Raw genomic sequence first — 24,556 nt, forward strand, 5'->3', positions numbered from 1 at the left:
CCACACCAACACCACTACCTATCCTGTGTGGACCACCATCTAAAAACTGAGGGCGTTTCCACTGAATTATCTTTTAAGGCCTCTTCCCACGTGAGATTTTATGGCTCTGTTATTGTGCTGGACCATCGGAAAACACAACTATCTGACTCTATCTATTAAAGTAACACAATTAAAAGACGAACTGACTATGCCTCTCTACTATATGGTTTTTAATAAATGTGTAAAAACAGGAGTTTGTAGTTAAGTCCCGTCTTTATGACTTTTAAAAACTAGTAAATTCATGTTGGCTTGTCAAAAGGAAAGCAAAACTGGAGGTCACCTAAGCTCCCCATAGACAGATTACTTTTAGCTTCATTAATAAATAGAAAGCAAAGTGACCATAGGCCAAATATGAAAATTTATTCTAAAATTCTCAGAAACTAAAAAGGATACAGGAAACAACAGAATATTTTAATAAAATATTACCAACTGTATCTTAATATCTTAAATCATAATTTAGCAGCCTAAAAAGTTATTTTCCTCAAAGACATTATACTACTATAGCAAAGATGCTCTACTTTTACAGTTTTAGCCAAAATTCCTTTTTGTTAATTACTGAAATCCTCAGTCTTTACCATAAACTCTAATGAAAAACCCAACTCAATTCCACAGATTAACATTTTTGAAATGGCTACCACAACCTATACACATTCAGACCACAAAAAGATGCTACTTTAATAAGTTAGATTTAAATTTTACCTGGAAGACAATTTTTTATATTTATAATTTTCTGATATGTCAAAAGGCTTTTCAAAAAGTGATCTTCAATTGATGATTTTCAATAAAACAAAGTAAAAAAACTTCCAATTAAATTAACCTAGATACTGAACTGTTTCTCCTTTAACTATTTTCTCAAATAAAAACCTTTCCAGTTCTATTTCTATGATCAGTAAATACATATTTTTAAAACCTTCATGAGAAAGAAACCAGAGATATATCAGCTTTTGGGTAGAAATGATCCACTCTGGGAAGTATAACAGTATGTAAATAATATTTTTATCTTCTAGATGTTAGAAACTGGACCAGGGGGAAGCATACTTCCATGAAGACCTAGAGAATAAATCTCTTCCACTCTCCAGGCTCTACGGTGTCTGTCACAAGCACTCAGTCCTGCCACTGGACAGAAAAGCGCTGTATACATTGCACAAACGAATGGGGGCGGCTCTGTTCCCATGAAACTTGACTTAAAGCACAGACAGGAGACCAGTCTAGATCATGAGCTGTGGCGGGCTGACCTCTGTTCTCAAGGAGTGACTTTTTACCACTGCATCCCCAGCATCTAGCCCAGACTCTGGCTCACAGCACGGAATGAGTACTCACTATGCGCCAGGCAGTCACCTAAGAACTCTGCATGCATCATTTCAGTCTACTTTACCAACCAGAGAAATTACAGGTATTACAGTGGTCCTACTTACAAACTGAGGCACAGAAATATTAATTTGCATAAGGTCACGTGGCCTAAGCCAGGAGACAAACCCAGGCAACTAAAGAACCCATATTAACGGCTCTTATATTGCCTACGTGCTTAATAAACATGAAATTTATAAATGAATACTGACAATGTCTCAAAAATTTATTGAAATTAGAACGTGATTTTATCATGAAGTACCCTTTTCTTAAGAGGTATCTCACATTTTAAATAGGTTTCTTATTCAAGAGAAAATCTCAATATTAATGTTTGTGAAAATCTAACAAGAAACAAATAAAATCACATCACCTATGATCTTTCTATTTCCCAAAACAAAATTCCTTCTCTGGAATAAAGTTTTAAAAAACAGTAAAAAGGCTAATTTGGGGTTTAAAAATATGCCTTCTTTTGTATTTTGGAATCAAAGGTCACACCTCAAAGCAGATTTCTGCAGTTTAATTTAAGATCAAATACCTTAAGCAAGCAAGGCAACTAAGACCACCCTGGGTTAAATGATGTGAAGAGTCAGAGCCAGGACAGTAACAGAATAAACCAGAGGCTACATCGTCTGGAAAGGGGCCGGCCTTCAAATCAAAATGATTGCATTTGATGCAATCAAATCACAAATGCACACATCTCCTGGTGTCCCCAAGCGACACTCCTGTGTGGACTTGGGACAACCTTTCTGCTGCTAAGACAGGACTTCAAAATCAGTATTAATATTCAGAACGAAAAGACTTAAGCTGCATATAAAAGTGAAGACACTAATTTTATGTCAGGAATATGACAGCTATTACCAATTCAGCCAGAAATCTAGAATTTTATACTATGAAATGAAAGACACAACAGTTTTTGTGTTATATTAAAGAACATCTATTATATGCCTAAGGACATTATTTGCAGTCTAATTTTTAAATACAATTTATGAACACAATGAAATTTCTGCCTTCCGAGGCTAGTTTTTGCTTCCTTTTGTTTACTTCATCAGAAGTAGTTTGCTTTGAATCAAGCACTTCTCTAGTAATGTGAAACCATTTTACTTTTAAAGCATCAGCCTTACTATCCTTCATAGTTTCTGTATAAAAACAAAAACAAAAAAACTTCTAAGGGAATATAATCACCGCACAGAGTTCTCAATTTTAAACACTATGGGTGCATATGCAACCAAAAAGCCTGATTTTCTACTAGTCTTGGGATGGCTATGCCTCTTTGTTTTCATTAATTTATTTTTTTATTTACCATCTGTCTTTTATCCTTGGAAGTTTTGCTGTTATGGTTTTAATTCTGCTCCTTTCTGCAGAACTTGTAGTCATCACCCTTTAGTCATCACTAAAGGGCAGGCCTGCCCTTTTTGTGGGTCAAATGCCTTTCTTTTGGTTGACAGTTTCAAGACTTTCCTTATTACCCCATACTACACTAAAAACTGACAGCCTTTTTTTCTTAGTACCTGTTACTTAGAGAATTCAGTCATACTATGAAGTGTTTAGTGTCTTACTCAAAGCAGAAAAGACTTAGCATTTCTCTTACTAGAATAAATATGGGAGCATGGGGATTATTTTCAGTTACTCCCATATATGTGATACAACATGGCGTTCAGAGAATGCAAATTTTTACCATTTCCTCAACTTCCACCTGGAAAGAACAAAGAAATAACATCCAGAGTCATGTACTTACAATCGAGGACTACACAAGTATAACTACCATGCTATAAGTACAATAATCACAGTATTTGATTACTTTACATGCAATACATTATCTTAGTACCTAAACTATGTCCATTCTTGGTGTAGAAGCAGGTATTGTTGATAAGGTTAACACAACAGCCAATGACATCACCAGTCGTAAAAGTTGGTCCATAAGGTTGTCCCGTTCCAGAAGAACAAAATGAATGTCCATCATCCCCATGATAACCATATGAATGTTTATCCCAGCCTAAAGAGAAAGTTCCAGTATATTTACAATGAAAAGTAAGGTTCCTCTGTACTAGAGCTATTCACTAAGATTATGACAAGAAAAGCAAGAATAGTACAATAGATGATAGCACAAAAGTAAAACTCTCAAATGTAAATTTAAATTCCCAATAATTACTCCACATGATTTCTACCATTAAAATACTGTTTGCAACACGAAGGAAAATAAATCTGCCACACAGAAGACTAAAACATGTATTAAACAAGACTCTTACCATTAAAAAAAAAAAAAAAAAAGCAAGATAGATTTTCCATGCATATTTCCTTTGCTAATAAACCAAAGGAATTTTGCTTTCATTTACACACAGAGTTTAATATAAAATAGAAGATTTTTCTATTTTCAAAGTTTCCTCCCAAATTAATTTTTAACATTAGTAAAAATAACAGAAAATATAATCCAAGAATCACTTTCATCTGATTAATGGCTTTGGGAAACAGTTCTGCCATCTCAGCTGACACCATCCTTAGCTCACTTGGACTATTAGCCTCCACTCCCAGAATATTGAACAAATGAAAACAGGTTAAAAGCCAGGAATGTACTGGATAGCAAAGAGAATTAATCACATTAAAATATTTAAAGTCATTGATATGACTATGTAATAGAAGTTAAAATACCAAAACAAGCAAAAACATGAAACAAAAAAATGCATGGTAGATACAAGTTTTGCTAAATAGCATAAAATTTAAATTTTTAAAAACCACCTGGCTTCCCCTTCAAACTCATAACATAGAGGAGATTAAAAACACGGGAAATCAATGTACTTAACTATTTCAATTATTACTTCAAATTTTTAGACAGAAAGATATAGCCATAAGACAGTATTATAATTCAATTAAAGGTACCTGGTAGTCTATTCATGTTCACACCTTGAGCAGAAAGACCAATTCCCATGTAACTGTTAAAAAAAAGAAAGGGGGGGCAGAGAGAGGAACAAAAGCAGGTTATTATAACCATATATGTAAAAATTACCAAATACTCTGAAACATATCAGAACCCAACCCAAGTTGAAACTCACAGGGCAGCTACAAAAAAATTTTACAATTCATTAAACAGCAAAAAAGGCAATATTAAGCAACAATAAAACTCAGATTCACAGTAAATTCCTATAATACTCATTCTTAAATACACCCAAAGTACTAGTAATAATTATATACTCTACTAACAACTATAAAAACCTTTCAACTTATCCACACTTAAGTATTCAGGATTAAGATTTCTAATAAAAAGCATAGTGGGGGGGCGCCTGGGTGGCTCAGTGGGTTAAAGCCTCTGCCTTCGGCTCAGGTCGTGATCCCAGGGTCCTGGGATCGAGCCCCGCATTGGGCTCTCTGCTCAGCAGGGAGCCTGCTTCCTCCTCTCTCTGCCTGCCTCTCTGCCTACTTGTGATCTCTGTCTGTCTAATAAATAAATAAAATCTTAAAAAAAAAAAAAAAAAAAAGCATAGGGGGACTTGTGGAAGAAAAAAGAAACAATACTTAGGAAACTATTATATTTCCAAAAAGACACAGTAATAATCAAGACCACAAAAAAAGGGACATGGATACATATTTGGAAAAAATGTCAAATTCACATAAAAAACATGTGAGATATTTAATAAAATTACATTTAAAAGTATGTACTGTAGGGGCGCCTGGGTGGCTCAGTGGGTTAAAGCCTCTGCCTTCAGCTCAGGTCATGATCCCAGGGTTCTGGGCAAAAAAATACCAAGTCCCACACACGTTGGGCTCTCTTCTCAGCGGGGAGCCTGCTTCCTCCTCTCTCTGCCTGCCTCTCTGCCTACTTGTGATCTCTGTCTGTCAAATAAATAAATAAAATCTTTAAAAAAAAAAAAAGTTTGTACTGTATAGTATCCATGTACTGGTTTTCTTAGAATTTGGCGAAATGACAAAATCAAATTAAAGGTAAGATTCTTCGTTTTTAATTTATCAAACTAAAAGAAGAAAATTACCTCCAAAAAAAGAAATATAAAAGGAAAAATTATTGAACTATGTGATTCATTTTAGCTTATAAAATATTAATAAAACCTGATAAAGATAGCTGAAAAGTGGGAAGAGTATAAAACAATACACTTGTAAGTACTGATACAAAAAGAAAAAGAAAAGCCACCGACTAAATAAAAGAATAAGGTGAATCCAGTTTGTGAAAAGGCTGTGATTGCATCAAGACTTAAAATGGCACTTGACAAATTTTGCTACCATTATTTTTTTTTTTTAAGATATTACTTATTTGAGAGACACACATAGAGCGCGAGCATGAGCAGGGGGAGAAGCAGGGATAGAGGTGCAGAGAGAGAGGGAGAGGGAGAAGCAGACTCCCCCCACTGAGCAAGGACCTTGACATGGGCCTAGATCCTGGAACTCCAGGATCATGACCTGAGCTGAAGGCAGCCGCTAAACAGACTGAGCCACCCAGGCACCCTTTAGCTACCATTTTTAATAAAAACTCAACCAAAATAAAAGCAAACTAAAATACGACACACTTTTTACCAAATCTAATACAGCAAGTATTCAACAGTAAACACTGAAGCCATCTCCATTAAAATCAGGACATGGAACTGTCTACTACAACTGTTAAATAGTATTTTGAAGGTTTCAGATAATTTAATAATATAATGAAAACAAATAACCAGTATTAATATTAAAAGATATAAAATAATCTTTATTTTTAGTTGCCATGATTATATACATAGAAAACTACAGAAACTACTAAAAGCTTAGAAGATAAACTCTCACGTGGGCACACTGTAGAATATTGATAACACATAATCCTAAAAGCTTACAAAGAGAAAAGGCAAATTATCTCCCCCAAAAAAGGACCTTTTATGACAATAAACAATGGCACAAAAGCACTAAGGATAAAGAACTACCAGCTTAGAACTGAACGCTCAGATAAAGTATCATTGAAAATGAGGGCAAAATAAGGTATTTTAAGACACTAAAAAGCTAACGGCTTACTTTCCACAGAACCTCACAAAAGAACTATTTGAGGATATGCTTTAGTAGAAAGATAAGTGAAAAAAATGAGAAGAAATACATGGGTCAAAGAAACAATAATCAGCACAAAAAGCATGAAATATATACTTAAAAAGAGCCAAATTCTTTAAAAATACTATTGCTTTTAAAATCTGTAACCCATATATAATATGCTAGAATACAATTAATGGTACTTTACATAAAAAGACACAGGAAAATATCACCCACATTCAAGAGAACAGAAACAAAAGAGAATGCCTCTGAGATGATGAAGTGTTTGAAATTAAAATATAAAGAATTTTGAAGCAGCTGTTGTTACAATGCTCAAGGACGTAAAGAGAAATGTGCTTGTACTGAATGAAATGATAGCAATTTCAACAAAGAAAACGAATTTAAAAAAACCAAAATTCTGGAGCTGAAAAATATCTGAAATAAGCATTTACTTATGTACTTAATGGCACACTGGAAATGGCAAACGAGTAAGTAATGATGAAATCAGAGCAGATTCTGAAGAACAGAGAGAAAAAATATTAAGGCTAAAAAAGAGAGCTGGCTGAGGAAGCATCAAAAGGTCTATCAAACATGTAACCAGAGTTCCACAAGGAGAAAAAGAGAGTGGGTCAAAAATTCAGAGAACAATTTTCCAGATTTGGGAAAAGAAAAAGATCTATAAATTTAAAAAGCATAGCAAACCTATCAGGTTCAATACCAAGAAAAGCACACCTAGGCATAAATCAAAGCCAAACTGCTGAAAACTTAAAAAAATAATAAAACAAAATAAAAGAACAAACACTGAAAGCAGCCAAAAAAAAAAAAAAAGACATTTTACTGTCATAGGAACACTGAGCTGAACACTCACGCATTTCTCATAAGAATATAGGAAGCCCAGAAGACAGTGAAAATGAAATCTCTATTAAACCAAAGCTGGGGGAAGGGGAACTCATGCTTTATTATCACATTTAAGGTCCTTAAAATGACTACACTATACAAAATCATGCAGTAAAAACCACAGGGCTTATCAGAAAAAAATGGGGTTATAAGCACAGCATTCCTAAACTCCATCAGTAACACATTAAAAAAAAAGGGAAGAACCCAACTTAAAAAAACCCCAATTCAATAAAAAACGATTTTACACACACTAAATTGTTTAAGATACATAAACACCACAATAAATATGGCACTTTACACTGAAAAAGATCTGAAGTTTACTTGGGGAAGTAGGTGACACAGCACGGTAGCTTGTGGGTTATTGTGAAGTGGTGAAAGGAAAGTTACTCGATGCACAAATCTGTCCCAGCAGATGTGGACGGGTGTGGCTCGTAACACGCAGTGAACCAACATAGTTGGTACAACACCTCAGGGTGTTGCAGGACATATAAAAACAAACTCAAATTCAACAGCAGTGAGGGAGTGGCAAGATTTTTAAAGCACATGAACAAAAATGTATTACTTGGTACTCTGTGTTTAGCAAAGGAAACAGACATAAAAACTTTTCAGATCAATGTATCAATGCAGGTATTTTCAAATTTTACATTTACTACCGTTCTTTAAATTATGGTTGTACCAAGTATCAAATAAAAGAGACTAAGAAGACTAGTTTAATTCCTACTATAGCAGGTTTAAGTCCACTAGAGCTTGTTAGTTTCCCATCTGTTCTCCCCATTCATCCTTTCCTATGTTCTTTGTAATTTTCTATACTTAATCCTTGTTAACGTTCTGCTATACATTTTGGTACTATACTAATGAACAACATGTAAGTGTTAAAAAGTACACCTTTGACATATCTTTGAATTAGTATATTTATCACATGATGACAAGGTAACACAAAGCTTTTTAAAGCCTGTTTACCTCTTTCCACATTTTTGCTACTGTTGTCATGTTTTATTTCTCAAGATTTTATTTATTTGTCAGAGAAAGAGAGAACACAAGGAGGGGGATCTGCACGCAGAGGGAAAATCAGACTCCCTCCTGAGCAAGGAGCCCAATGCAGAACTCAATCCCAGGACCCTGGGACCACAACCCGAGCTGAAAGCAGAAACTTAACCTTAGACTGAGCCACCGAGACATCTCATGTTTTATTTCTTTACATGTTGCACATTCCACAGGAATGTCACCATTACCACTTCATATAGTTAATGCTATTTTACTCAGTTAGATACACAACAGACTTCTCATCAGAAACCATGGAAGCCAGTGGGCAGTGGGATGACATACTGTGACGCTGAAAGAAAAGCCCGTAAAGCAAGAATTCTATATGGAGCAAATTTATGCTTCAAAAATGGAGAAGCTAAGATGTTCCCAACTAAACAAAAACTGAAAATTTCTAACCGGCATATTAAGAAATAATAAGGTGGAACAGAAAGGAAACTAGGTTGTAACTCAAATCCACACAAAGCAAGGACATCAATAGAGATAACTTACATAGATAAACATAAAAGAATATAAATGACTTGTTTCTAATTCTATCTAAAATACAAAGTAGAAAAAAACACGAAGTAGTAATTATAGCATTTGGGTTTAAATTGTATACATATATAATTTCATGACAATAATAGCAAAAAGGAGAAAGCAGAAAATAGATACACTATGTTGCAAAACTTAACATACTAGGGGCGCCTGGGTGGCTCAGTGGGTTAAGCCTCTGCCTTCGGCTCAGGTCATGGTCTCAGGGTCCTGGGATCGAGCCCCGCATCCGGCTCTCTGCTCAGCAGGGAGCCTTGCTTCCCTTCCTCTCTCTCTCTACCTACCTCTCTGCCTACTTGTGATCTCTGTCAAATAAATAAATAAAATCTTAAAAAAAAAAATTTAACATACTATTGGAATTAAGTTGGTATCAATCCAAATTATATTTTCCTATTAAGATACCATGAGTAATACTCCAGAGCAACCAGTAAGAAAATAATTCAAGGGACACTTGGGTGGCTCCATCAGTTAAGCATCTGACTCTTGGTTGTGGCTCAAGGTCCTGAGTTCAGGGTACTGGAATGGAGCCCTGCATTGGGCTCTGCACTCAGCAGGGAGTCTGCTCAGGATATTTTCTCTTCCTCTGCCCCTCTCCCTGTTAGCTCACTCTCTCTTAAATAAATAAATAAATCTTTACTAAAAAAAAAAAAAAGAGAGAGAGAGAGAACTCAAGAACTACAAAGAAACCACAGTGAAATTAAAAGGTACACTAGAAAACATCTAATTCACACAAAAGAAAGCAACAAGAGCAGAGCAGAGAAACAATAAGATATAACACATGTAATAATAAATACCAAAATGGCAGACTTAAGTCCTATGTTATCAGTAATGATAATAAATGCAAATGGATAAAATCATCCAATCAAAAGGCAGAGATCCACTGAATAGTCCTTTTCCTTTCTGAAAAAAGATCCAGAGATAATGTACTCTACAGGGAACACTTGAGGTCTGAACACACAAGCAGGAAGAAAGTAAAAAAGAAACTAAAATAGTAATCAAATGAGAGACTAGATAACTATACTAGTACCAAACAAACATTAAGACAAAAGTTGTTACTAAAAACAAAAGAATATTTTATCACGATAAAAGGGTCAATACACCAAGATAGAGTAAAAATTACACACAAATACAACTCTAACAACAGAGTCCTATTTAAAGCAAAAACTCAAAGAATTAAAATACACAATTCACAATAGCTGACAACTTCAATAACTCACTTTGAATGATGGATGGAACAACCAGACAGAAGATCAACAAAGAAACACAAAACTGAACACAACTGTAAACCAACCAGAACTAACAGACATCTGTAGAACTCTCTGCCAACCATTGTGGAGACACGCTTCTCAAGAGCACACAGAACAATCTCCAAGATCTATTAGGCTATAAAACAGCCTCAATAAATTTAAAATAATTGAAATTACGCACAGTATATTCTCCAACCACAAGGGAATTAAATCAGAAACTACAAACAAGGAAAATTTCAATGTACAAATATGTGGAAACTAAACAACACTCTCCTAGAAAACAAATAACAAAGAAATCACAAGTGAAATTAGAAAATACTTAGAAATGAACGAGAATGAAAACATAACACATCAAAACTTACGGGATGAGTCTAAAGTAGTACTTAGAAGGAAATTTATAGCTGCAATTGCTTATATTTAAAAAAGAAGTATCTGAGGGCACCTGGCTGGCTCAGTCAGTAAAGTATGTGACTTCTTGATCTTGGGTTTATTGAGTTCAAGCCCCATAATGGGTATAGAGATTTATTTAAAAATACAACTTAAAAAAAAAAAAAGTATCTCTAATAATCCAACTTTCTACTTTGAGAAACTAGACAATTAATTTTTTTTTAAAAACCCACAAAACTCTAATAAACCCAAAGCAGGCAATAGGAAGGAAATAATAAAGATTAGAGCAGAAATCAATGAAATAGAGACCAGAAAAGCAAAAAAATCAACGAATCCAAAATTCAGTTCTCCTAAGAGGAAAAAAAGACTCAAATTAATCAAATCAGGAACAAAAAAATGGTAATTACTACCAAATTAAAAAAAAAAAAAAGATTTTAAGGAAATAAAAAGAATTGTAAGAAAATTCTATGAACAACTATATAGCAACATATTACATAACCTACTTAAAATAGACAAATTCTTAAAAGTCATAAACTACCAAAAATGAATAGCAATCTTAAAACTTCCCACAAAGAAAAGCTATACTCATAAAAAGAATAAAAATATAAAATATTTTTATATTATATAAAAAGCAAACACATCCATATTGTAAAGATAGGAGAAAATATCCTCTATTCACTTACAACACAATTTTGTATATAAAAAATCTTAAGCCCTACCAAAAAACTAATATACAAGTTCAGCAAGATTGCAAGATACCAAGCTCAATATATGCAAAAATCAGATGGCTTCATTCTTGAATTCTACCAAACACATAGAGAAATTATCACCAATCTTTAGACTCCTCCCCACAAATTAGGAACACTTTCTAACTAATCCTACACAAAGCCAGTGTTACCCTACTGTCAAAATCAGACAAAGACACCACAAAAAAACAATAGAAACTATCCTTTATGAATATATGTGCTCAAATCTTCAACTAGCAAACCAAATCTGGCAACACACAAAAAGGATTACACATCATGACCAAGGGGAAATTTATCCTAGAAACAAGGCTTAGAAACATACTCAATGTAAAACACCACACTGAGAGAATGAAAAATAAAAGCAACATGATCATTGACAAAGAAACACAATCAAGACAAAATCCATCATCTCTTCTTTATAAAAACACTCAACAAATTAGGAATAAAAGGGAACCTCCAAAGCTGGTAAAAAAAAAAAAAAAAAAAAAATATATATATATATATATATATATATATATTTTTTAAATCCATAGCTAACATCATCATACTTAATGGTAAAAGATTAAATACTTCCCCCTTAAACAAGAAAAGAGGACTTCTACCATTTCTATTCAAAACAGGACTGCAGGTTCTAGTTTGGGCAATAAGGCAAGAAAAAGCAAAGCATCCATATTGTAAAGATAATTTTGTATATAAAAAAATCCTAAAGAAGCCCTACCAAAAAACTAATATACAAGTTCAGCAAGACTGCAGAATACCAAGTTCAATATGCAAAAATCAGTTTTGGGGCGCCTGGGTGTCCGACTCTTGATTTCAGCTCAGGTCATGGCCTCAGGATAGTGTGATCAAGCCCCACTAGGCCTCCACTCTCAGCAAGGACTCTGCTTGGGCTTCTCGCTTTCCCTCTCCCCCATGCTCATGTATGCAGTCTAAATAAATTTTTAAAATTTTTAAAAAATCAGTTTTATTTCTACTCTTTAGCAACTGGAAAATGAATTTAAGAAAATAATTCCATTTACAACAGAATTAAGAATAAAATATCTAGAAATAAACAACAAAAAAGTGCAAGACTTGAACACTAAAACCTACCAAACACTGTTGAAAGAAATTAAAGAACCTAAATAAATGGAAAGATAACCATGTTCATGGACAGGAAGAATACTGTTAATGTGGTTAAAATGGTAATGCTACCTTAATTACTCTAGAGATACAAGGCAATTCCTACCAAAATTCTAACTTGCTTTCCTGCAGAAATTAACAAACTGATTCGGAAATTTATACGGAAAAGCAGGGTGCCCAGGAAAAAGAAAAAACTTGGTGGACTCACACTTCACAATGTTAAAACTCACTAAAATGAAAATAATTAAGAGAATGTATTATTACTGGCTTTAGAACAGACATATATATTAATGCAACAGAATTAAGAGTTTAGAAATTAAGGATTATGGTCAATTGATTTGGACAAGAGAAACAAGATAATTTAATGGAAGAAAGTCTCTTCAACTGACGCTGGGACTAGATGTATCTATGCAAAAGAATGAAAGCAAAGCAATGCCTCAACACCATATATAAGAATTAACTCAAAATGGTTTAGAAAACTAAGGGGAAGAGCTAAAACTGTAAACTGTTAGAAACACCAGAGTAAATCTTCATAACCTCGGATTAGGCAACAGTTTCCTAGATATTACACCAAAAACAGAAGTAACAACAAGATAAACCAGACTTCATAAGATTATAGAACTTTTGTGTGTTGAAGAATATGGCCGAAGAATGTGAAACAGGAGAAAATACATGCAAATCATATAGCTGTTAGGGATTTCTATCAGAATACATAAACAACTCTTAGAACTTTGCAATTAAAGAAAATCCAACCAAAACATGGGCAAAGGACCTGAACAGACATTTCTCCAAAGAAAATATACAAATAGCCAATAAGTACATGAAATTAGTCATTAGGGAAATGCAAATCAAAACCACTATGAGATCTCACTTCACACACCCTAAGACGCCTAGAATCAAGAATACATGTGTTGGCAAGAATGAGCATTTAGAATTTTCTCAGCTGGTGACAATAAAAAATAGTGCAGTCACTTTGGAAAACGGTCTGGCAGTTCCTTGAAATGGTAATCACAGTTTCTCTATGACCCACCAATTCAACACCCGCCATCTATCCAGGAGAAATGAAAACCTATCCACACAAAGAAAGTTACCAACTGTTCATAAAAACATCATTCATAATGGCTAAAAATATATTTCTACCTACTGACGAGTGGATAAACAGAATGTGTATATCCTTACAATGGAATATTATTTGGGAACAAAAAGGAATGGAATATAATATATGCTACAGCAGGAATGAACGCTGAAAACACTGTTACAATAAATAAGCCACAGAGTACCTGGGTGGCTCAGTCAGTTGAGCATCTGGCTCTTGGTTTTGGCTCCAGTCCTGTCCTAAACTCTGATCTCAGGGTCGTGGAGTTGTTCTCAGGAGAGTTTGCTTCTCTCCCTCTCCCTGTCTACTCTTCCCTACCTCCTCTCTCTCTCTAAAATAAATGGATGAATCTTTGGGGGAGGGGGGATAAGCTGAAAACAAAACAAAGGACACCTGCCCTAAGGCTCTACTTACATAAAATGCCCAGTGTAGGCAAATCCACAGAAACAAAAACAGGTAAGTGGTTGTCTTGGATTGGGAGAAGTCACTGCTAATGGGTATGGGATTTCTTTTTCAGGTGATAGTATCAATTCTAAAATTAAACAGTGGTAAGGGTTGCACAAGTCTGTGAACATACGAAAAACTACCTAATTGTATGCTTTTAAGGATAAATGTTTATGATTTTAAATTATGTTTCAATAAAACTGTCATTAAAGCATAAACAAGAGGTCTTTTGTTTTCAGCTCCAGTACATAAAGAGCTTGGAATCTGTATTCCCCACAAGAAAAAAGAAGCTGAACGAATAAAAAAGCTACAGAGTTTACCATGAGCAGGAACCTCTGAAGAAAGTAAGTGTTAAGAATACTTTATAAAAAGTAACAATGAATTCCTGAAGGCAGAGTATAAACTAGCTTGAAGCTTTAAAATCCCCAAAGGCCCAGTCTTAACCAAGACGGCCACATATTCATGAGTTTTTACCTTCAGTGGCTCTGCCAGATTATCATCCAGGAGGAAAAAGATTTCTTCCAGAGATTTTGGGCACGGGAAGAGGAAAAATAACCATTCTGAGATATGGCCAGAGCAATGTGTCCTCCTTTTATCAGTTTGGTATATTTTATTATTATTATTTTTATTTTTATTTTTTTTTTGAGAGAGAGATGGGAGCAGAGAGGGAGGAGCTGAGGGAGAGAATCCCAAGTGGGCTACATGCCCAGCCAGACACAGGGCTCAATCTCACAACCCTGAGTTCCTCACTGGAGCTGGAATCAAGAATTGGACACAACCCATGGAGCCTCCGAGGCAAACCACAATGTGTCCCCCTTAACAAAGACCTACCTTCAAGGGAAACTACTTTATCAGAACCTTTTTTGAATTAGTAAAAGAGCATCCAGACAACTCCAGTTCCCGTTGGCCTTCATGATTAAAGAGGGAGAGAAGATTAAAATTCTTCTAAGTTCATAGTAAATGAAGGGACTCTAATTCACTGTAACAACTGAAATTTAATCATATAATTATAGAACCCGGGGCGCCTGGGTGGCTCAGTCATTAAGTGTCTGCCTTCGGCTCAGGTGATGGTCCCAGGGTCCTGGGATCAAGCCCCGTATGGGGCTCCCTGCTCTGTGGGAAGCCTGCTTCTCCCTCACCCACTCCCTCTGCTTGTGTTCCCTCTCTTGCTGTCTGTCAAATAAATAAATAAAATCTTTTTTAAAAAATTACAGAACACTTCCTTTCCCTGGTACCTTATCACCACATCAGCAAAGTTCTAGTATAATAGTATAATAACAGTAGATTACAACTCAGAGAGGTGAAAGACAGACTCTATTTAAGGAGTTTCTAGGGAAACCCCAAATAGTGGAAACAAAAACAAGGAAACCTGAGAAAAATGAAGCCTCTGACACCATCACACAATACACACACCAAACAAACATTAAACACAGCTTGACTCCTGGTCACATTCTTCACACTAAAGATCTATTTATGTAAGTTCCTATCCATCCAATAAAGCACATAAAATTTTCAACAGAAAAATTACATTGAATGCTAAAAAGCAAGACAAATACATTCTGAAGAAACAAAGCAAGCATCACAAACTCAGATAAGACAGAGATTTTGGAATCATCAAACTAAGAATTTAAGATAACTGTTATTAACATACTAAGCTATGAAAAAGTTTTTTTAATGCTGGAAGTTAAAAATACTACCACAAAAATGCTTTTGATGATTTCATCATTAGACTAAACACGAAGCAATCAGTAAGCCTGAAGATATGTTAATAAAAACCTCCCAGACTGAATTGCCAAGAGAAAAACAGGAATGAAAAAAATCAGAAGAGAACACGTAAGAACTGTTGGACAACTATGATGGCATACCGTAATGGGCATACCAAAAGAAGAAGAAAGAAACTTGGGTATTTTAAATAATCATGGCTGGGAAATTTTTCCAACATTAGCAACAGGCGTGAAACCAAAATTTCAGAAAGCTCAGAGAACAATAAATGGATAAATTCCGTAACATAAACACCTAGGCTTATATTCAAATTTCAGAAAGTCAAAAAGAAATTCTTGAAATAAACTAAAGGAAAAAATGAAACAAAAACTCACCTTTAAGGAAGAGGGTTAATTAAGAATCACATCAGACTTCCTCCCAGAAACCATGCAAACAAGATGACACTGGAGTGAAATATCTGAGTGTCGAAAGAAAAAACTAATCTAGAATTCAATAACCAGCAAAATTAGCCTTCAAAAGTTAAAGACAAATAGACTTTATCAGGCAAACAAAAACTGAAGAACTGCCAATAGACTTGCCTTGCAAGAATACTGGAAGCCCTTTAGAGAGAAGGAAAAAGCATAGATAAGAAACTCAGATCTAGGGGTGCCTGGGTGGCTCAGTGGGTTAAAGCCTCTGCCTTCAGCTCAGGGTCCTGGGATCGAGCCCTGCATCGTGCTCTCTGCTTGGCAGGGAGACTGCTTCTTCCCCCTCTCTCTGCCTGCCTCTCTGCCTACTTGTGATCTCTGTCAAATAAATACATAAAAGTCTTAAAAAAAAAAAAGAAGAAAGAAAGAAAGAAAAGAAACTCAGATCTACATAATGAAAAAGACAAGGAATAAATGAAGATAAAATAAAATCTTTCATTCTTCTTATTCTGAACTGATCTTAACTGTTGAAAATAATAACAATAACAATGAATTAGGTATCTGTAGTTTATGAATAAGTGAAATGAGAGTAACAGTACATGAGAAGGAAGGGAAGAATCGATTATAATCTGTTATAAAGCGCCTGCACTACCTGTGAAATGGTCAAGTGTCATTTGAAAATGGACTTGTATTCATTAAAAATGTCTACTGCAAACTCTAGGGCAACTACCAATAAAATTTTAAAAAGAAGTATAATTGGTATCTTAAAACAGGAGAGAAGATACAATCATAAAAAATGTTCAATTAAAACCAGAGAAGAAAACAGATTTAAATTCATAATAATAAAGCAACAAGGAACAAATGCAACGAACAGAAAGCAATTGCAAATAATGCTGACATTAACCCAACTACAATAAGAGTCACTTTCAATGTGAAAGGTCTAATTTACCAATTAAAAGAAAACTGACAGACTGGATAAGAAAACAAGGCCCAAGCATATGTCACCTACAAGAAGCTCACTTTAAATATAAAGACACAGACAGATTAAAGGTAAAGGGTTGGAGAAAGGTATACCATGCTAATTAATACTAATCAAAAGAAAGCAGAACTAGTCATTTTTTCAAAGCAAATTTAACAAGGAAAATTACCCGAATTAAAGAGAAGCATTTCATAATGATACAATTCTCTAAGAAGACACAATAATAACCCTTAATGTCTGTGCACCTTACAACAAAGTGTAAAAAGCTGTGAGGCAGAAACTGATGGAATTGCAAGGAAAAACAGCTAAATCCACTATTGTAACTGGAGACAACAACAAATTTGTATTATTAACTGGCAGGCACAGCAAGCAGAAAAGAAGTAAGGACGCAGTCAAACTCAAGAGCACCATCAATCAACTGGATTTCACTGACATTTATAGAACAGTTCGATTCTATTCTGGTTGAGTAACAGCAGAATACACATTCTTCTCAAGCTCAGAAAACCATTCACCCAGGCCACCTTCTGCCCCAGCAATCATCCCTCTAGGTATTTACCCAAATGAGCTGAAGCCTTACGTCCAGACAAAACTTGCACATGAATGTATGACAGCTTTGTCCAGAACTGTTAAAAACTGGCGGTAACAAGAAGTCCCTTGATAGGTGCATGGCTAAAAACCGTACTACATCCATACAACGGACTGTTACTCATTGATACAAAGAGACATCTAGCAAGCCATGAAAAGACATGGAAGAATCTTAAATGCATATTGCTAAGCGCAAAGAGGTCAGTTCGAAAAGGCTACACACTGTATGATTCCAATTACAACCCTCGAGAAAAGGTGAAATTATGGAGACAGAAAAAAGATCAGTAGTTGCTAGGAGTGTGGAGACGGGAGGACAGAAGGGGAAAGAATGAGCAGACTGAAGGAGAGGGGATTTTCAGGGCAGCAAAACTATTCTGTACTGCAGAACAGTATCCACATTGCAGTGGTGGGTACATGACACCATGCATCTGGGCAAACCCCAGAGAGCGGTACAATACAGAGAGTAAACCCTAATGTAAGACCCTCGGTTAATAATAACATCAATACTGGTTTCTTAATTTTAACAAATGTACATTAATGCAAGATGTTAATAGGAGAAAGTGGGGGGAGTGCTAAAATTTTTCTATAAATCTAAAATTGTCCTAAAAACCAAAGTCTACTATTTAGGGGAGAAAACACCATAAATAAATATAACGGGCAAACAAATTAGGAGAAATATTCCAACATACATAATAAAGAATTATCCTTAATATATAGTCTGCTTAAAAGCAGAGAAAAAAAATGTTCACACAAAAACCTGTTTGCAAATACTTATGGCAGCTGCACTCATAATGGACATATCAACAACACAAAGTCCTTCAACTGGGGAAGGGATAAATAAACCACTGCACAGCCTGACCCTGGTATACTAACTCGGTTGTAATAAAAAGCAACACACTATTAGTGCAAGCATCAGTGTGGATTAGTATCAAATGTACTATGCCAAAAGAAAGAAGTCAGTCAGTCTCAAAGATTACATATGATACAATTCCATTCACATGCCATTTCTAAAAAAGAAAACCATTAAGGGAGGAGAACGGTTTGGTGGCTCTCAGGAGTCACCAGTGAAGAGAAGATTAATTAATGGTCATTCCCTTTTAGGGAAGTATGGGAAGTGAAGAAATTGTTTTATATCAGGCACCTGGGTGGCTCAGTGGGTTAAGCCTCTGCCTTAGACTCAGGTCATGGTCTTGGGGTCCTGGGATCGAGTCCCACAAGGGGCTCTCTCCTTGGCAGGGAGCCTGCTTCCTCCTCCTCTCTCTGTCTGCCTCTGCCTACTTGTGACCTCTGTCAAATGAATAAAAAAAATCTTAAAAAAAAAAAAAAAAGAAATTGTTTTATATCATGATCGTGGTAGTGGCTGCAGGACTCTGCCTTTGCCAAAACTCACAGAACTATACAAACAAACAAACAAAGGTAAATTTACATTAATTAAAATGCAGGGATGTTTATATTATTTAAAAACCAAGGCTAACCTATATGTGTAACAATAAAGGAAAGTAATAAATCACCTTATATGCATACATTAAAATGGGGAGCACTGTTGCATCTCCATCCCCAGAAGGCCCCACCCAGGCCCTGCGCCCTGCAAACACCTCGGCTAGAGGAGGAAGGGATGGCCCGAGGCAGAGAAGTCAGCACACACAGGAGGGCCCTGCTAGAATCCCCAATGCCTCAAACAAAACATATCTCAGTGCTTATTACCAATGCTGCTACAAAGCAATGTAATAAATAATATGTAAATAATAGAGGAGAAAGCATGTCAGGAAACTGTGTACATTTCCTAGAAACGTAAAGTGACAATGTTTTTCAAAAGAGCAAATATGGCCCTTTTGAGTGAAACAATTCAACTTTTGGCAGCTTCAAAAAGACTGGTGAACTAGACATTTGTGTCATATAGGATTAGAGTTATTAGCCTCTGTCAAATAAATAAATAAAATCTTTTAAAAAGGGGGCACCTGGGTGGCTCAGTGGGTTAAGCCTCTGCCTTCGGCTCAGGTCATGATCTCAGGGTCCTGGGATAGAGCCCTGCATCAAGCTCTCTGCTCAGCAGGGAACCTGCTTCCCCATCTCCCTCTCTCACCTGCCTCTCTGCCGACTTGTGACCTCTGTCAAATAAATAAAATCTTAAAAAAAAAAAAAAAGGATTAGAGTTATTAGTTCTTAATTTAATCTTAAGATTTACTCTTAATTACAATAATTAAACAATGCCTTATTTGAAACTCAGAAGCAATTTTATCAATGTGACTTAACAAAAGTGCTCAAGAACTTTAGAAATAAAGAAAATTTCATATTACACTAAATGTTAGCTGTTCAGTAAGCATTCACCTAGTGGGTATAATGGTAACCAATTAAATTCCTTGTTTGATGCCTAATTTTAAAATTTCAAATTCTGAGTAGTTTCTTCTCATTACTCTAGGTACAAGAGGGATCTTTTTGTCTTACAAGACTAGAAAATTAAGTTAATACCTTCTGAAGTGAAATGTGTCTTATTTCTGTCAGATTGCATAATGAATATAATAAGACTCTTAAATTAAGAGCACCAAAAGAGAATTACTGCTTCAAGATACACTGGTGTACATATGTCTATTTCTATATATAGAAACTTACAACACTTATCTGCAACCCACAAGCTACCAATCTTTCTTTTTTTAAAGCTTTTATTTATTTGAGAGAGAGAGAGAGATCGCACAAGCAGGGGAAGCTACAGAGGGAGAGAGAGAAGCAGACTCCCCTCTGGGCAGGTAGCCCGATGCAGGGCTAGAGCCCAGGACCCTGGGATCATGACTTGAGCCCGAGGCAGATGCTTAACTGACTGGGCCACCCAGGTGCCCCACAAGCTACCAATCTTCAGTCTGTGTAAAAGATATGAACATATATCCACTTCTTTATGTGAAAGAAAAAAACATAACTACTTCCAACCATTAAAAGTAAACTGCAGATATACACCCAATTGGTGATTCATATAGTAGGGCTACAAAATTAAACCAAAAACATTTCATCAAAAGTTGCAGATGTTCCTGTCGAAGTACTTCAGTCAGGTTTTTAAAAGATGCATACTTCAGGGTTCAAAAACAATCATTAACCAAGTCAGTTAAGAAGTCAACCAAGGGACGCCTGGGTGGCTCAGTTGGTTAAGCAGCTGCCTTCGGCTCAGGTCATGATCCCAGCGTCCTGGGATCGAGTCCCACATCGGGCTCCTTGCTCTGCAGGGAGCCTGCTTCTCCCTCTGCCTCTGCCTGCCATTCTGTCTGCCTGTGCTTGCGCTCTCTCTCTCTCTCTCTCTCATAAATAAATAAAAAAATCTTAAAAAAAAAAAAAAAGAAGTCAACCAAAAAAGCAAACAAAAAACAACTATCGGGGGGGGGCGCCTGGGTGGCTCAGTGGGTTCAAGCCTCTGCTTTCAGCTCAGGTCATGGTCCCAGGGTCCTGGGATCGAGCCCCGCATTGGGCTCTGCTCAGCAGGGAACCTGCTTCCACCTCTCTCTCTCTCTGCCTGCCTCTCTGCCTACTTGTAATCTCTGTCAAATAAATAAATAAAATCTTAAAAACAAATACAAAAACAATTGTCTGGAGAGCTAAGGTTCTGAAAGATTATGAACACTTCAGATTTTATGAGAGAAGAAACATATGAAACTTCACTTGACCATTAAACTAGTCACGCTTTTTACTATTTGTATTTTATAAGTCCTGAACATCTTAAAAAGCTTCCTGTCATCTCTCACACACAAACCAGCCAATCCTGAGTCTGCGGCCCAGCTGGCTTCTTATCTCACTTTCACACACAGTATCACATCAGTATTTCCCCTGACCTAAACCCAGGGTCAGGGACCAGAAAACCAGAGACCACCACAATAGCCCAAAGCCCGCCCAATTCCTTCAAACTAGCTTCTCCTAAACTGTTCAGTCTCGCCCTGCTTTGCCCTTCCCTTGGGAACCCCAATAAAGGCTCTGACCTAAAGCCCTTAACTCCTATCTTCTGTCACCTGACCCAAACTCAGTAATTCCCTGGGACCCTTCACAGCATGTGGGACCTCCCTCTCTGAGACCTGCGAGCATAATAAACTTCCTTCCAAGCCTTGTTCTTGCTTCCTCCTGCAGCTGTAACAACTTTACCATACCATATCCGACACGTACATTCTCAGAAGCCACTATTACCACACAAAAGCAATTCGAGAATATTTGTATCTAAAATATTACAAATTAAGTATTAATCACTAGAAGACTACTACCCAAGCTAACAGAATTAAGGTAAGAAATTGAGAAGTAAAGGAAAATGGAAATAATTATCCACAATACTACTATTCAAACCTAAAGCATTTAGATTTCTTCTCCATGATGCAAAATTTTGTTCCAATTCTAATCCCCCACTGAGAGCAAAGCAGCTACCTCTCGTTCTCTACACTGCACCTTTCTTTCTCTACAATCCACCCCCATTTCTCCTAAAGCAGAAAGATCCTGGAAAACCAAACAGGCTCTACTACTTGCCTCTGGAAAGTCCACAATAACATACATCAACCTTTGAGATGCATACTTCTCCCATTACCTCTAAAAGAGCTATAAAAATAGTAGTACCAGGGTGCCTGGGTGGCTTAGTTGGTCTGCCTTCAGACCAACTCAAGTTCAAGTGTCTGCCTTCAGCTCAGCTCATGATCCCAGGATCCTGTTTTTGAGCCCCACATCAGGATCCCTGCCCAGCGGGGGAGTCTGCTTCCCCCCACCTCTGCCCCTCCCACCCTGCCTCCCACGCTTGTGCGTGCTCTCTCAAATAAATAAGTAAAATCTTAAAAAATAAAAATAAATACCTTAAAAATAAATACCTTAAATTAAGGAGTGGCTATGGTTATGAAGACAGCCTTTAGGTACCTCGTTATCCTGCCTTTTAAGTAATAATTAAGACAATACAACGTGAAGATCCACGAAACCAGAATACTAGCTTGAGAGTTCCTTCAACAATCCTTTGTCAAGGAAATTGCATCTGTAGTTAACTACAACAACAAATAAACATAACTTGATTTCCTGACTTTTTAAAGTAGCCTGTTATAGTGTTAAACATAAAGGAAAATAATTTATCACACTTTATGTATGAAAGAAATCCTTTTACCTCATGGGCACTAAACTATGACTCTACTAATAAAGTGAAATATCTGGCTAACAAAATCAATTCTTAAAAAAAAAAAAAAAAAACACCAAAATCAATTCTTTATATTGTACTCCATACTCGAAATTCTTACTTCTCAACATGTCCCCATAAAACTGATGAACAATAAACACCGGCAATTCCAAATCATGCAAATAAGTTAATATGAAATTGCTTCACACTTCTGGGGTGCCTGGCTGGCTCAGATGGCAGAACATGTGACTTTTGATCTTGGGGCTCCGAGTTCAAGCCCTATATTGAGTGTGGAGATTGCATAAATATAAAATCTTTTAAAAAAAGAAAAAAAATTGCTTCACCTTTCAATTTTATAAACTTTACAGGTACTATCCATCATACCAAGTGAGGTGAACCTACAAAACCATACAGATTGTGGTATATTTTGTTGTTTGATTTTTCCAGCAATAACCTTTCTCTCCACAAGTGTTAGAACTTAAAATTCACATTGGATATTTAAGACGTTTTAAAGATATTATTTACCTGAGAAAGAGAAAGTGAGAGAGCACAAGCGGAGGGGGAGGGGCAGAGGGAGAAGCAGACTCCCCACTGAGCAGGGAACCCAATTAGGGGCTTGATCCCAGAACCCTGGAATCATGACCTGAGCCAAAGGCAGACGCTTAACCAACTGAGCCACTTAGGCACCCCTCTTTAAGACTTTTTAATACGAAGTGTCCATTTCATAATACAAGTAAGTAGCGTAATAGTGTTTTTACTTGCATTAAGTAAGAACTAAAAGAAAAAACTGTATCAGAAGTGAAGACAAACTAAATAGAACATTGAACAGTCCCCACAGAAAAAAATGGAACAGAATAGAGAAAATTTTCTAAGTAAACAAAGAAGGAAAATAAAAGGTTTTGTGAACAAATGATGTAGAAGTTAGGCAAAGAAGATCCAGCATATGCTTATAATTAGAGTCCCCCCCCCCAAAACCTATGTAATGGAATAGAAAAAATACTGAAAATTACCATATGATAAAACTTTCTGAAATAAAAGAAGACCTGAAATTATCATTTAAGGCCATACCTAAAAGTTAACACCAAGATACATTCAGAAGCAGCTCTTTAAAGAAAAATCTTTGACCACCCATATGAAGGACCAATTTTTTTTTTTTTAAACCCAATTAGGCTCCATACCCAGCATGGAGCCCAACGTGGGGCTTGAACTCACAACCTGAGCTGAGAGCAAGAGTCAGATGCTTAACCAACTGAGACACCCAAGTGCTCCAAAACCAATTTTCTTATGAGGAAAAAAAAGATGGCATAAGATAATGATACTTCACATCCAAGTCTATGGAGCTCAAAAAAATACATGCCAGGGATTTTATACCCAGTCAAACCTTCAAATAAAATGGATGTATTAGTCACAAACAACTCCGAACCAGACTTCAATGTTGTTCCCACGAGCTCTTCCTGAGTTCTCTAAAGAATGATCTTTGGCCCAAGGCCTGGTACAGAGTATTATTAAACATACTACATTTGTAACTGACACTCAATGATGAGGTAACAGAGTTGTGTATGCAAAAGCTATGTGTTGTTTTTTTTTACAACATGTAGATATAATAGAATAACAAAATGGGGGAGAGTTTACCAAAAAAAGAATAAACTCTTGATACACTGGACCCCCATGAGTCTCAAATGCATCATGCTGACTGAAAAGAAAGCCTTACTCAAAGGGTTACATTTATATGGCATTCTGGTTTCAAATTGAGGGGGGAAAAAAAAAAACCTACAGGAATAGAAAACACATCAGTGGTTGCCAGAAGTTAGGTAGGGGTGAAAGGAGGATCTGATTATAAAGGGCGCAGTAAGAGGGA

General features: G+C 36.1%; 1 protein-coding gene across 1 annotated transcript in view; it reads right to left on the minus strand.

Moving 5' to 3' along the window:
* The window catches only part of RANBP9 (RAN binding protein 9), an 87,754-nt gene that overhangs the window by 34,582 nt on the left and 28,616 nt on the right, over positions 1–24,556 (minus strand). The window contains 2 exon segments of the mRNA XM_032861424.1: positions 3,212–3,379; positions 4,261–4,313. Coding sequence (XP_032717315.1) covers positions 3,212–3,379; positions 4,261–4,313 — 221 coding nt within the window.

This window comes from Lontra canadensis, unplaced genomic scaffold, assembly GCF_010015895.1.
Source record: "Lontra canadensis isolate GAN:19392208 unplaced genomic scaffold, GSC_riverotter_1.0 scaffold21, whole genome shotgun sequence".
Classification (NCBI taxonomy): Eukaryota; Metazoa; Chordata; class Mammalia; order Carnivora; family Mustelidae; genus Lontra; species Lontra canadensis.